The sequence below is a fragment of the Chaetodon trifascialis genome, chromosome 1 (assembly GCF_039877785.1).
Source record: "Chaetodon trifascialis isolate fChaTrf1 chromosome 1, fChaTrf1.hap1, whole genome shotgun sequence".
Taxonomy (NCBI): domain Eukaryota; kingdom Metazoa; phylum Chordata; class Actinopteri; order Chaetodontiformes; family Chaetodontidae; genus Chaetodon; species Chaetodon trifascialis.
In genome coordinates this window covers 5,421,260-5,435,176 of record NC_092056.1, presented here as the reverse complement: position 1 = coordinate 5,435,176, position 13,917 = coordinate 5,421,260, and the positions used below count along the sequence as shown (strand labels likewise).

At 42.1% G+C, this 13,917-nt stretch overlaps 1 protein-coding gene across 1 annotated transcript; it reads left to right on the top strand.

Annotated features, from left to right (window-relative positions):
• The first annotated feature begins 1,129 nt into the window (after nt 1–1,129).
• On the top strand, nt 1,130–13,642 carry LOC139332876 (mucin-15). The gene is made up of 4 exons (XM_070965026.1): nt 1,130–1,223; nt 5,393–6,189; nt 8,619–8,789; nt 11,819–13,642. Exons 2-4 carry the CDS (start codon nt 5,412–5,414, stop codon nt 11,932–11,934), a joined length of 1,065 nt encoding a protein of 354 aa, XP_070821127.1. The 5' UTR covers nt 1,130–1,223; nt 5,393–5,411; the 3' UTR covers nt 11,935–13,642.
• Nucleotides 13,643–13,917: the final 275 nt, after the last annotated feature.

Sequence of the window (13,917 nt, the reverse complement as noted above, 5' to 3'; positions counted from 1 at the left end):
GGTTTCAAAGTGCCCCACCTTTTTACTTTTTCATGACTTTTGTACACTTTTGTTTGGCACTGAAGTGTGAAGCCTGTTTATCCTCTGTTTGAGATTTAGACATTTCTATTATTCACGTCCCTGATGAGGCTACATGATCCCATTAGCTTCAAACACTGGCAGGCCACTTGAGGTGCCAGCAACAAGCTGTCTGCGTGCTCGGGACAGTAAGCCACTGTTCAACCTCATTTACGGCAAACAGCAACACCTTCACTGCACTGTTTTGAATGAATGTCATTTGATTATGATAAGAAAGCTCACGTCTACTGAACATCTGTCCAGACATGCATGTGAATGTTTTTGCTTAATAATATGTAAAACAGGTGAATGGCGCTTTTGATCCAGTGTACATTACATGTGAACAGGAGATCTGCTGCAGATATGTTGAGTTTCTCTCCACTTTAAAAAAACGCAAACAAACTTGGATTGATTTTTAAACTATCTGAATTACTTTCCAGATTCATTAACAAAACAAGTACAGTGGCTCCTTGTTCTCGACTCGCCAAAGCACAGCAGCTTGGAGTGCCACTTCATCATTCAGGCGCTTCATGGATCAGCCAACTGAGGAATGAGACAAAAACAATCCCGCCTCATTTGACGCACGGTACCTGTGAGTTCACAAAGTCACACGTCACCCGGTAGCCTGATATAGACCAGAGACAAAGGCGTGGATGAAACCCGAGCTCGCCAGCCTCCTTTCTGTTGCCATGACGACAGCAGTCATTTCAAGTGCCCTGGCGAGACAAAAAAAAGGGGGCTCAGAGGACCTGTGGACAGAGGCTCCGCCCAAGGGGGGAAATCACAGATCTAACCTGGCAACCCGGCAACCTGGTAACCGGAAATTAAAATAATCAACTGACTGAGATGGGAGCATGAAACGAGGTGGTGACTGACAGACAGACTCGTTCCCTCTCTCTTGTCCTCTAACTCGTTCCCATCTCCGTCCTGTGTGGCCTTTTCACAGCGTGCGACTGGATGCAGTTCAGGGTGTGTTGCTGTCGCTGGCAGGTGTAGAAGCAGGTTGAGCAGGTTGGTCCCTGTATGCCTCTCTGCTGGGCCCTCCTCCCTCCCTCCATGCTTCCCTTTCCAGGTCGACTGCTGATTCACTCTCACACATTGGCAGCTCAGCGAGGAGATTCTGTTGCCTGTGCACCTGTTCTCATCTGATATAGCCTAAGAATAAGGTAAGGATTTACTGAGGAAGGATTTAATTCTTTGTCTTATGTTACTCAGGAAGCGTGTGGGGCTAGAAACTGAATGGATGATTCTTCATCTGTCTAAATATGGTTAATAAGATTTGAGTCGCCGCTATATTTTTAAGTTACACTAAAAGAATCACAAATAAGCTCTTTTTTTAGAGAAACATCAAAGTGTAAAGACTTCATTTCCAATCATTTCTCTATTTGGCAACTGAAACATCAATAAGTTACACTTAAAATGTGTAAAATGTTTAAAATTTGGTGGCTTTTGCCACTGTTTCCCCTTTTGAAAGAGTAAAAATAGAGAATGAGAAACACAAACGCTTTAGTTTTAGTATCAAAATGAGAGTTTGTCTTGTGCCAAACATCACAACAATAAGTGACACACAGGCTGTAGACTGTATGACGTGATGAACAGGAATGCATGCAATACAGTTACAGTGTCAGTCAGTTAGCAGTAATCCCTCGCTATAAAAACACTGCATTACAAGTACAAGTACAAGCCCTGCATTCATACTTATGGTAAGACAAGACAATACTCTTTATTCAGATCGGCCCCTGTCAGTGGTTCATCATTGGATCATTGATCGAGACGGATGCTGCTTGGTGGTTTAATTAATGACATTACACCATATTTTAAACTGATTTTATGTACAATTTTGCTGTGGAGAATATTTAACTCACGACTGATCGGCTATTTCTGCTGTGAGAGGCGAAAAAGAAGAAGAAGCAGCTGATTAAACGGTCTCCTCGTCGCTCCACACAGATGTGATGGAACCTTCCTCGCATTATTACATAAAACAAGCGGACAAACAAACGTCCTCTTGTTATGATCTCTTCATTTCCAGTGGAATAATGGCTTTCTGACTTAGCTGAATAAGCGCCACCTACTGCAACAGCATGAACCAACTCCAATAATGGAGTTAATGGCAGCAGATGGAAACAAGCATTTATTTGCATTAGAATTTGTGATACAGTTGGGCGGAAACAAAGCTGATGAGGCTGTACAACACACTAAATGTACAAAATAAATTAAAGTATATTAATAAGTGACGACAACAGAGGTGAACCTGAAACAAATTGAGTGATTCACAGCTTAAATGTCGGGTAATCAGTGTCTGCATGTGGGTTCACAGAGTGCTTTGGGTTTCTTTAAGTCTGAGTGTGTTTGTGGGGCTGAAGTCACGGCTGGCAGAGCTGTGGAGGTGATTGCTGGTACAGACTCTGACAGACCAGCTGAGTGGGAACTCTTTTCAACAGGCAGCTTTCTCTCTGTGTGTGAAGGGTCAGAAGCAAACATCTCTGCCTGTTTCTTCGACCCGCCGCGCCGCAGAGACTCTTCTTTTTGGACGCTGACGGCTAAACAGTCTCTCAGCGGGGCGAGCAGTTTGCTGCTGCAGCTTCTAAAAACAGGTGGAGGTTTGCTTGACGCAGCCGTGCCCAACGTGTTGACGGATGTCTGGATATTTTTATTATGGACAGGAAGTGACATGTTGAGTTTACACAAAACTGGAATCACTGTTATGAAATTCAACAGCCCACACATATATCATACACACCAGACAGTAACGACTGTCTCGGGCAAATATAAATCAGTGTGGGTAACATTTCTGAGACAAGTCATTGATTATAAATCTTTTCCCTGCTGACCACATACACATTCACACACAGCAGCAGCTCTGCAGAGCTGCCTTTTATACTGGATCTACATTAACTCTTCACAGTACGTCAGGATTCACACTTCAACAAGCTCTGCTGGTTAAAAAGTATCATCATTATTATTATTTCATCATTATGATTGATTGATTGATTCATTCAAGATCAGTTTTTTGGGGGGTTTGCCTTAAACTGATGGTGTATAGTCAATGCACAGACAGAAAATGTAGGCAGAGAGAGAGAGAGAGAGAGAGAAAGAGAGAGAGAGAGAGAGAGAGAGAGACGACATGTAAGGAAAGTTGGTCTTAGTCCCCCCAAAATGTTCTGCAACTTAGAGACACAGGAGTCTTCTAGATAATCAATCAGTGACCCAGAATCACAGTTCTGAAGCCATTTATTTTTTTATTTATTTAAGCCATTTGATTGAACCTGCGTTCACACAGCAGGCTGAACCTCCAGCTACCCACAGGTTTTCCATTTATTTCCCACAGAGTAGAAAAAACACAGAAACATGGCAGATGTGTGGATAAACAAGACAGACCGAGGAGCATTCCTGCCGCGTCAGTCAGTGACCATCAGTGCAGCTGATCGTTGTCATGATGAGTCACTTACACCTTTCCAAGTACATTTAAAAGAAGTCCACATATTCACCTTTAACAAGTTGCTTGTTAGCATGCATATAAGTAGCATAAGGTGTTAAAAAGCTTAGAGTTTATCCTGCAATAACCTCCTAATTACTGCTTATTGACAGTAGGTTAGGAAGGTGTTGATCTTAATAACCTAACCCTTAATAACCCCAAACCCCAGGCCTCAATAAGAGCCAGCAAGGGTGAATATGTGCACCCTAATATAAAGTGCTACCAAAATTAGACATTTTCAATGTATTTTCAGTTAGTGGTTCCCTTATTGACTCATTAAAACATGCTAATAATGACAGAAATGTGAAATCTCTGGTTTTGCATGTTCAAACCTCTGTTGCTGCAGACGACCACATTACACAGTGCAAACGAAGCCTTTTGCGCTGCTCATGAGAATCTGTTGAGAACAAAGCAACCAATCAACAAAGTGACTTGCAGTGAGAGTGCCCTGCAGGGAATAACTGGAGCTGCTGTCATTTGTGTATTGGAGTGAAGCCGAGGGGAGAACACATAGCTCACAGGGCACCTGTGTAATTCACGCTGCCAAGAAGTCAGTGGAGATTGTGTTGGGACTATGCTGAACTCACAGTGTAACAATGCAGGCATGACTGCCCTGATATCCACCAACAAGCCTCGATGTAGCAGCCGGGGATGTTGTGTTCACGATGTTGTGGTCCATGTTTACCACACCATCAACTGAGCAGTTGCCTCAAAGACCGGAGCTGCGACGGGATTAGTTGTTCAAGGATTTTCATCATGGCTTGTGTCAGTGCAGCTGACCTGTGCCTTTGAAGCAGGTGGTTTTGTGCTTCTGGAAAATCGGAACAAACAGAGATGTCTTGTCGCACGCTGAGTCTTTGTGTGTGGTCAGACAGAGTTTGAAGGCCGTGATGAACGGGAGTTTAACACCTGTGGCTCCTTCCAGACGGCGCTTATCGTGTGCAGGCGGTAAACAGACTCACTGGGACGAAGCAGGAAACAGAAAATAGCCAGAAAACACTTTTTCTTTTAGGTTTCACTTGAGATGAAGATGCATTTATGCCTAGACCTCAATCGTACATGTTGACTCAAAGTTACAAAGGACTTCATGTAATAAAATAAACAGTGAAGGCTTTTTATTTGCATGGTTGAAAGAGCAGCCTACCACATGTTATGTGCTGGAAGAATATTTACATCTATTGTTCTTGCTAAATGAAGAGCTTCTTTGTCTGTTTTTTGCAGTGACTGAGTAGATATCTGCTCTGTGTTGATCTTTTGAAGTTATTTTGACATATCCTGGATGCTATGCTGCAGCATATTGTTAGAAATTCTGACAAATATTCCCATGTCAGTGTGTGTGTGAGAGTGTGACTTTGCAAAGTCACTTAGAAATTGATAAAACAGCTCTACATCAAGATCCATTAGCATACTTGTGCTGGAGCTCTCAACTCTATCACACGGTCGTCATTGGCAGATGAAAGTCACTCTGTACATAATCAAACTTACTTTCTTGACCTTGGAAACAGCAGCTGACAAAACCACTGGTCCCAACTTTACAACAATGTGGACAAGATGTCTGAAAAGTGCTCAGAATAATGTCTGAACACCTCCAGTTCCTCAACACCTGAACAAACTTTATTTGCTGACCAAGCCTTTGTGATACAATCGAAAGCTTCTGAATAAGCAAGTTAATGGATATTGTTTTATCAGCAGTGGTTTTCAAGGTCAAGAATGAACTGTGAGGCCCTTCACTGTGCAGAATCTGTATTATCACAGTGTTCAAATGTGAATATGAACCTGCTTTCGGCACTCTGAACACCACAATGAATCCTATTATTCCATCAATTAAAACAATGTTGTATGTTTACTCTTGTGTTTCAGAGGGAAACCAGAGGGGGAAATGGAACGGTATTTAAAAATCACAGCAAGCCTCCTTCTGCTCGTCCAAGCCTTTCACTTGGCATCGCTCCAATATACAACTGAGTCTACGGGGCGGACAATTGATAAAAGCTGGCTCCGTGAACTAGCCAAAAATACAGCTGGAAGTCAAAATGCTGCAGTTCCTGGAGAGGAGGCAGAATATGATCAGGCACCTGATGCAACTGCCATGGAGTCAAGTAATGATTACAGCAGTGGGATAGCATCTGGCTCCATGGCAGTATTTACTGAAGAGGAGGAGAATGTGACCGGCCCAGATAAGGATGCTGATGATGGATCTGATGATCTGACTGTTGTTACTACCACTGTGCCTCCCACAGTTCAGAATGTTACCACCAAACAACCTGAACTGTCAAACACCACCGTTTCTCCAACCACAGCTCCCACAAACTCAAGCCAGCTCAGCATGACAGACACCAAGAAAGAATTTCATAACTCTACAACTCATCTAACTGTACAAAACTCCACCAGCGTTTCAGATAACTCCAATCCCACTGATTTCCAGACCGTGGCTCCACAGGGCAGCAATACGCACGGATCCACAACAAAAGCAGACAAAGATGCATCGTTAACAAACGCTACAAACGCGACCAACAAAACAACCGTGACAACCACAACGACGCCAGAAATAAATGAGACACCCACCACGTCTTCATCTACGACTGCGGCTGCTCTGAACATACCCGAGAAGGCAAATAAGACAGAGAAGGGTTCAGCCTCAGGGGGCAGCTCAGAAAGAGGTACTGCTGCAGTCTCAGGTGTCACAGTATCTGGTGCACATTTCTGTGTCCAGAAAACTGCTTGGTGTGTCTTCCCAGCAACATGTAGCCACAATAAAATGTTGACATTGTATAGTTCTGCAAACCACAATAAGCAACACAATAGGTGTCAAAGTGACGTAGTTCAAATTACGGAATTTCCCCTCGAGGGACGAATAAAGGAATATTGAATTGAATTGAATTGTCAGGAGGAGGAGAGGATGTGAGGTAAAATGACTGAAATGTGGAGTTTGAACATATCTGTGGTTTGCAGAAACGTACAGTGCCAACATTTATTGGGTGGCAGCATGATGTCACTTATAGACAGATATTAGAAAAAATAACCTTAAGCTTAATAACCTAAGCAGAAAGGCAACAGAGCAGGCACAGAATTCTTTACAGATCACCTTTAGAGACTCGGTTTGAAAGCAATACTTTGCTGATATATCACCGTTGCTGGTTTTCCACGTTGCCTTCCCCCCCCCTCTGTCTGACCCACATTTACCTGCATCTATTTTCCCACCGGCAGAGGACAAACTCCCCTTCTTTCAAAGGAAAAGGTTGGATTGGGTTTCAGCAGCTTTCGATGCAGCCACTATGAGTGAAGCGGTCTATTACACCCACCTTTTCAGAAGGACAATGAAACCCTGTTTTAGTGGCAAAAAAAACCTGAAAGAGGGACTGAGGTCAAAGATACTTGTGCTGCCTCTTTGCAGGGGCGTGAGACCAGTCTTTGGTGTCAACCACCAGATCAAGGAGATAGGGCTGGAAAAGGCTGCTCATGCACACTAGTTCAAATCTATCTATCTTCTTGAAAAGCTACTTTCCCTGGAAAATATATGTGGGCGAACTCACTGCTGACACCATGACAAGGGGAAAAAAGGCCTTCAGAGAGCTGGCGCGAGGTTAGGATTAAAATAAAACCCACATCATATGGACAGATGTGACAGTAGGACATAACGCTAACAGATGATGGCAATAAACAGTGGGAAAACAGTTGTGAAACTGCGGGCAACACAGGAAGAAAAAACTGCTCCGCAGTCACCATGACAGGCACAGCGTGTACACAAAAACTGCACCACAGCACAAACAGCTGAGTACAGATCAGCATAGAGTCTCTAGATATGAAACCACAAGGCAACTTTTACTGACATCAATAAATAAAAATATCCATTCAGTCCAACTACGAGACCAGCATTAGCACTCTAATATGCTGAAGTTAGCATGCAACAGCAGGTACGATGTTTATGCATGCTAACATTTGCTAATTAGCATTAAACACAATATACAGCTGAGGATGATGAGAATGTCATTAGTTTTAGATGGAAAGTCAAGGGATAACCAAAATTATTACAATAATCCTGACATGGACATTAAGGTCTATACTGAATTTCAGGGCAATCAATCCAATAGTCAGATTTGGGTAATATAGTTTTAGAGAAAAACAGAAAAAACATTTTGAAAACATGATGCACAATGACCTCAGCTATGATTGATAGAGAGCTATAACGAGCTACTACAATCAAGGAGAGCAAAGCGAGGCGACAAAACCTTTACTTAAGACGTTTTACTAGCAAGAATAAATTAAGACATCACTAAAACAAGTACTTCCACTCATATTGCATTATGTCTGCCTTCAAATGAAGTGGAAAAAAGCAGCAAAACAAAACAAGAATGGTCTTTTGGTTCCACTTGCCCCAGGTTAGGGGTAAATTGATCCTAGCAAGTGGGTAAATTGAGCCATTTGTAGATAAACGGAGCCACTGAATTATTTATGTGTGAGTCCTGATAAAACACAAATGTAGTATTTCTGTGTCAGAGGATACTGAAAACAATTCTGTCACTATCACAAACTGCCTTTTATCCACTGTTGCTGCCCCGAACAGACAGTGAAACAGAGGAGCGAAGAAAAATTCAGTTATATCAAGCAAAAAAGGAGTCAATGATAGCATGCATGTGAAAACAAGTTGTTAGTGGAAGTCATTTTCTAGCTGTATGGATGTAACATCTTTCATAGTTCATGTCGCCGCACAGCTGTCATACTGGGAGCAGTTAATTAGCTCTCTGCTATATTTACATGTAAAGAATTCATGGATAACTAAAGTAATGTTCAGTCGCACGTCACCTTATCGAGATGATGAGCACAGCCTGCAGCCTCGAAACATTCTAATGTATTCAAGAAATTATCATGAATTTGGCATGTTAATTGCATTAATTAGACAAATCTGTACAGCTGACTAATTGGGATGTGTATCTATGCACAGTGCTGCCACTGGAAGCACAATTTCAAAAACGCATTTCAGCAATAATTATCCGACAATTAACCCTCAAAGACAGCAGTTGGTATGAATTATTTTGCTGTTGACAAATTATTTATTACCGTCTCTCGACCCCTCATTTCTCTAATAAAGGTTTGGAATCAGAAACCCACACGAGTAAAAGAAACGGAGCATGGGGGGCTGTGCTGGGAACGGGGGTGGCTGTGGCCTTTCTGGGACTGGTGGCCTACCTCATCCTGAAAAAGAAGAACCAGATGGGTTTCTCTCACAGGAAGCTGGTCGAGGAGTATCCTTCAGACCCAGGTATGTTAGCTCCGACACCCCCTTATGCATTAAATGATAAACTTTGCTGGTGTTTGGAGGAAATTCCACCCTAGGACATATGTAATTACACTGTTATCAGTGATTGCTTAATCAGGATTAATTAGGGTTTCTTTATGTTTTCATTAATGTATAATTGCCACTGAACCACTGTGTTTTCTTTACCTGAGGATGAGCTCTTTATAACTACAAAGGGAGCAGGTCCTCTTCACAGAGTCAGACTACAGCAGCCCAGAAGAGACAAACCAAACACCGACTCTGGAGCGTTTTTCGTGCCTTTAGCAGCAACCACAGGGTCTCCTCAGGCAAGGGTTGTTCACTGAAGTGCAATCTGCAACCTCACTGCTAGATGCCACTAAATCCTACACAGTGGTCTTTAATCTGAGCGTGGTAGGAACATTTTGTTCTTATGCTAAGCTACGGTAACCGACTGATGGTTGTAGCTACATATTAAATGTACAGATATGTGATATTGATCTTCTCATCTGAGTCTGAGCAAGAAAGCGAAAAAAGGGGATTTTCCAAAAATGTCAAACTATTCCTTGAAACCCTTTGTTCCTCTCACTCTTTCTGTCTCCCTCGAACACACACACACACACACACACACACACACACACACACACACACACACACACACACACACACACACACACACACACACACACACACACAAACTAACTGAGGTCACTTTTCAGGAAATTACCTAGACTTGGATTCATTTCCTGAAGATTTATTCTAACCCTAAACTCAGAAGTGGCTTTCTGCTCTGCGCTGTAGGGAATCCACCGCTAGTTTATTTTTGATGGGGGCTGCGTCAAGCTGCACAGAGCAGATCTTTCAAAGATTTTCAAAATAAAACAACCATGCAGACTCCTGATCACATATGAACAATAAACACAATTAAAAAGAAAGATGGGTAGATGCACAAACATCAAGGAAAATCAGCCAAATCTGACCAAATCAACAAAATCAAGCAGGCTCCCAAAACACTCACTAGGGCCATGTGGAGGACAGACAAGAACCAGCAGCAGGAACGCTACGCAGTCGTGCTCGGTGGAGTCTCCTGAGCCACTGACCCAAAAAAACAGCTGTTCTCCAACTGGGGACACAGCTGTTGTCCCCAATTGCACCAGTAGTCCCCAATTAACTCTAGTCAGAAGTCTGTCCTCTAAAGTAGTCTAAGTAACACACACACACACACACACACACACACACACACACACACACACACACACACACACACACACACACACACACACACAAAAGCTACATCGTGCTTTAATACGCTAACCTTACCATGCAAAATAGGATCATGTACTATGACAGTTTGCAAGTTGTCTCATTCTATCATGAACTTAATGAAGGACAGCATTTTGTTCTCACAGTTCCTCCCCACTCCCCCATGCCTAACCTCTCCGCTAACTACAGTGAAGCTGCAGGTTTTTTTCTGCTGCTGCACACTAGTCTGCCTGCATATTTAAGATGAGTCAGATCACATCCTAAATGGAAGGTCCTTAGGCCAATTTCGTGCATACACTCTCAAACACTGGAGGAGCAACAGTGAATTGATCCTTGAAAAACATGCTGGTGATGCCCGAAAGCAAGCTTCCAAAAAGAAAGTGGAGGAGAAGCTCTGTTGTACTAAACAGCTCAGCAGTTTATCCAAAGAAGGCTGAATCAAGGTCAGCCGGATGTAGAAACTTGGAAACATTCTGCCTCTTATCCGGGGGGCTTCTTCAGTCCTAACTGACTGGTGGGGAGTCGCAGGTGTATCAAGGTCATTGATACCACCTGGGTCTTAGTGCTTCTGCCTGTGTAACAGCAGTTGTTGGAGCTGTTGGAGTCACCTGCAGCCAGGTGTAAACAACATGCATTGTCACACGAGGCCAGATATGTGTAGTTGCTGACTCTCCAGAGAAAGCATGAAAGGACAGTGTTACATGTGGGGTGTTGTATCCTTCCTCCGCTGTTGAGAGAAAACCATCCCTCAAGCTGCAGTTACCAAAAAGTTAGCACGCTAACAGGCTAAAGGAGGATTTCTAAAATATATTTAGCAATTTAAAAATCTCTTGTACACTTTGATTTTTGACTGCTGGAATGACTACATGTGATCTCAGCTCTATCTTAACCAACTTCCATTACCAAAGGCCAAGTACAACCTACAGTACACATACAAGTCAGTTTCATTTATAGCCCAAAGTGACACATTTGTCCTGGTCTTTACAATATATACAACAAACATCACCCTCTATTCTGAGACCCTCAGTTTGGATCATAAAAAAACTCCACAAAATCCACTTTAACAGGAGAATAAAGAGGTTCATTTTAACTTCCCAATCTGCAGGGATTGATTTTCCTTTCCTCTCCAGAAATTGGGGTAAAATTCTCAGAGCAGACCCTGGAGGACTGGCAACCCCGTCTCTGTGTTGAAGCTGTTATTTTGTAGTTAAGCATAAGTGTACCCATTTACCTCCAATCTGCCTTGTTTACTCTTACCTCAGTTAGGTGTAGTGATTCCCTACATTTCCCCGAACGACTTTCAAAAAGCTCCACATAACAGGTGTGAACCTTTTGTATTCAGTGTTTGTAGGTGCAGAGGACAATGATGACTCAACAGGATGATGTTAGTTCACTCAGGAAGAGAGCTTTGTATGATTGAGTTCTTTGAATGCTGTTTCAAAATGGAGGCTCAACAAGGGAACCCTTGTTCTTTGATTCGGAGGGAATGTGGACAGTGAAAACCACAGTTCAACGCTGGACTGTAACTACATCAGTATGATGTTTCATTGCCTATTTTTGGCTAGACATAAGTAAGAGTAACATTACTAACCTAAACAACAAAACAGACCCATAACTGCCACAAATACAGTGCCTGTTAGATTATAACAGGAATGAAAGGGTGGCTTTTTCCTTCAATACCAAGTTTAGTTTAACAGCAAAAACCATTTAAACTTCCTATGTAAATAGGAGTTCAATACAAATGTTCGATGTTAACTTCCTCTAATTTCTAGTTCTCAGATTGGACAACAGCGAACCTTTGGACTTGAACTTTGGTGGTTCGGCCTATTACAACCCAGGACTCCAAGGGGACAACATCCAAATGAACAACCTTCCAGGACGCTACTGAAGGACTCTCAAGAACAAAGTCATGACCTCCCTTCAATGAAAGTCTGCCAATCATGCTTACTGGCATTTGGTAGACAACCTAGAATGTGGAGTTTTGTATATAAACTCTCTGAAAGTGACATTTGTGGATGGAAATTACAAATGAGATTGTAAAGGTCTGTTGTCAGCCACCACAAATGATACTTATGTTAGATTATGCATTGTGCTGAGTAGATTTATTGCATTGAAGGAGGGATCGCTGAAGGCAATCTATCTGAACTCCACTGCAACAGCCAAAATGAACTGTCAGCCATTTATATATGTTGCCAAAGGGAATCAAATGAAGTCTTTCCGAGTGAAGTCAATGAAGGATGTTAAAAATTGATATTGGTTCTAACTTTTGGTTTCATTTTAATTATGTTTTTGTGTGAATAGAGACCATGAAATGCTGTTAAAGACAAACAAAGACATTTGCATATGATCAGATCAGCTAAAGAGGAGACACCAGAATGTGACTGATGCTGATGTAAAACATTTGAAGGAAAAAAATGCTGTTGTTCTGCAGCCTTCATAACAGATGACACAGCTGGTTCTTCAAGGCCTTCGCAACAAAATTCAGAAGCCATGGCGAGCAATAACTTTATCCATATCAACAATATCCTACTGTTATGGCATAAGGAAGCCAACAAGAAGTTAAATTTGAACTCCGCTTTCAGATATTCCACAACAGGCAGGCACAGCCAGAGTCTGAGAATTGAACCGTCAAACCAAAGACTTGAGTTTGTTTTTCTATGCCAGCGAGGGAGGTGGAGGGAGGCTGGATGCTGTTTTGTTATTCATAGACTGAGGTTTTGGTATTCAGGAAGGGAGTTGTGTATTTGGTCTTAGCACTATTCAGTAGCAACAACTATATCATCATAATATACTGCTTAGATCTTCTGACCTCCAGGTGTCCAGACACAGATTTGAGTTTCTTGTAGTGACAGCATGCACCTTGGGGAGTTACACAGCGTTTACCTGCTGCATGCCTTGAGAAAAATCAGAACATACCTGATGCAGAATTTTTCAAAACTTCATTTTTTTTTACTGTTATTCTTCTCCTAAGTTTGCTTTAACTTTGAGTGACAACCTTCAGCGAGGAGAGCGTCTTTTTTTTGACTGAGACATTACTGTTGGGCAAGGAGGGAATAGGCGGGGACTACAACTCTCTCGTCCTCTTTTGTATCTAAGGCCTTTGTACGATGAGCATCTAACAATATTTCATAATTGCTCATTTCTAAACTTGCTTACTTTTCAATGTTATATCAAAAAATACACTTTTATAACTGTATATGTGAAGAAAATCCATCCAGAAAATCCATCTTCCTGCTCCCTCGATCCTTTCACTCATCATTACCTGAGTCAAGCCCACACTCGATCAATATGCGTCCTTATTATGACTGATACGTACCTCAGCTTGGCCTAAACAGCCAACAATAACTCTGAGATGTGTGATTTTCTTGGTGTGGTTAGACGGTTCGGCGGCAGGCCTGCTTCCTTCCTCGTTCTAATTTCAGACATCAATCAGCACGAGAGGCATTTTGTCTGATGGAGAGAGAGGAGTTTTGTGTCGCAGTGTTAAAGAACTGCAGAAATGATGCAGGGCATATGGATAATGGGAGACGTCTACATCAGTTACCACTGCTTGTGAAGTGTAATGAAACTTGATGATGCCTTAATAAACAACCAAACCCCCAAAAACATTTTCTTTGATTTGATATTAAATTCTTCCACATGAGCTCTCCTCCCAAGATATTCAAGGTATTCCAACAAAAATGGGTTTATTCATTAAACACACACAGAAACATGCAGACACACACACACACACACACACACACACACACTGCTTAATCAGTATCAAGAACATATTTGCAGAAGCGAGGGTTTCGTTCATTCATTACAGAAACGTGCTCTGTAGAGAGATTGTGCCTGTTTTAATTAAGCACAACAATTTAGGATGTGAAGG

Excerpts from the sequence above, each read along its gene's own strand:
- LOC139332876 (XM_070965026.1), top strand. The coding sequence starts at position 5,412 with ATGGAACGGTATTTAAAAATCACAGCAAGCCTCCTTCTGCTCGTCCAA. Across the intron at positions 6,190-8,618 it reads AGGGGGCAGCTCAGAAAGAG|GTTTGGAATCAGAAACCCAC; the intron begins GTACTGCTGCAG and ends TCTCTAATAAAG. Across the intron at positions 8,790-11,818 it reads GGAGTATCCTTCAGACCCAG|TTCTCAGATTGGACAACAGC; the intron begins GTATGTTAGCTC and ends TCTAATTTCTAG.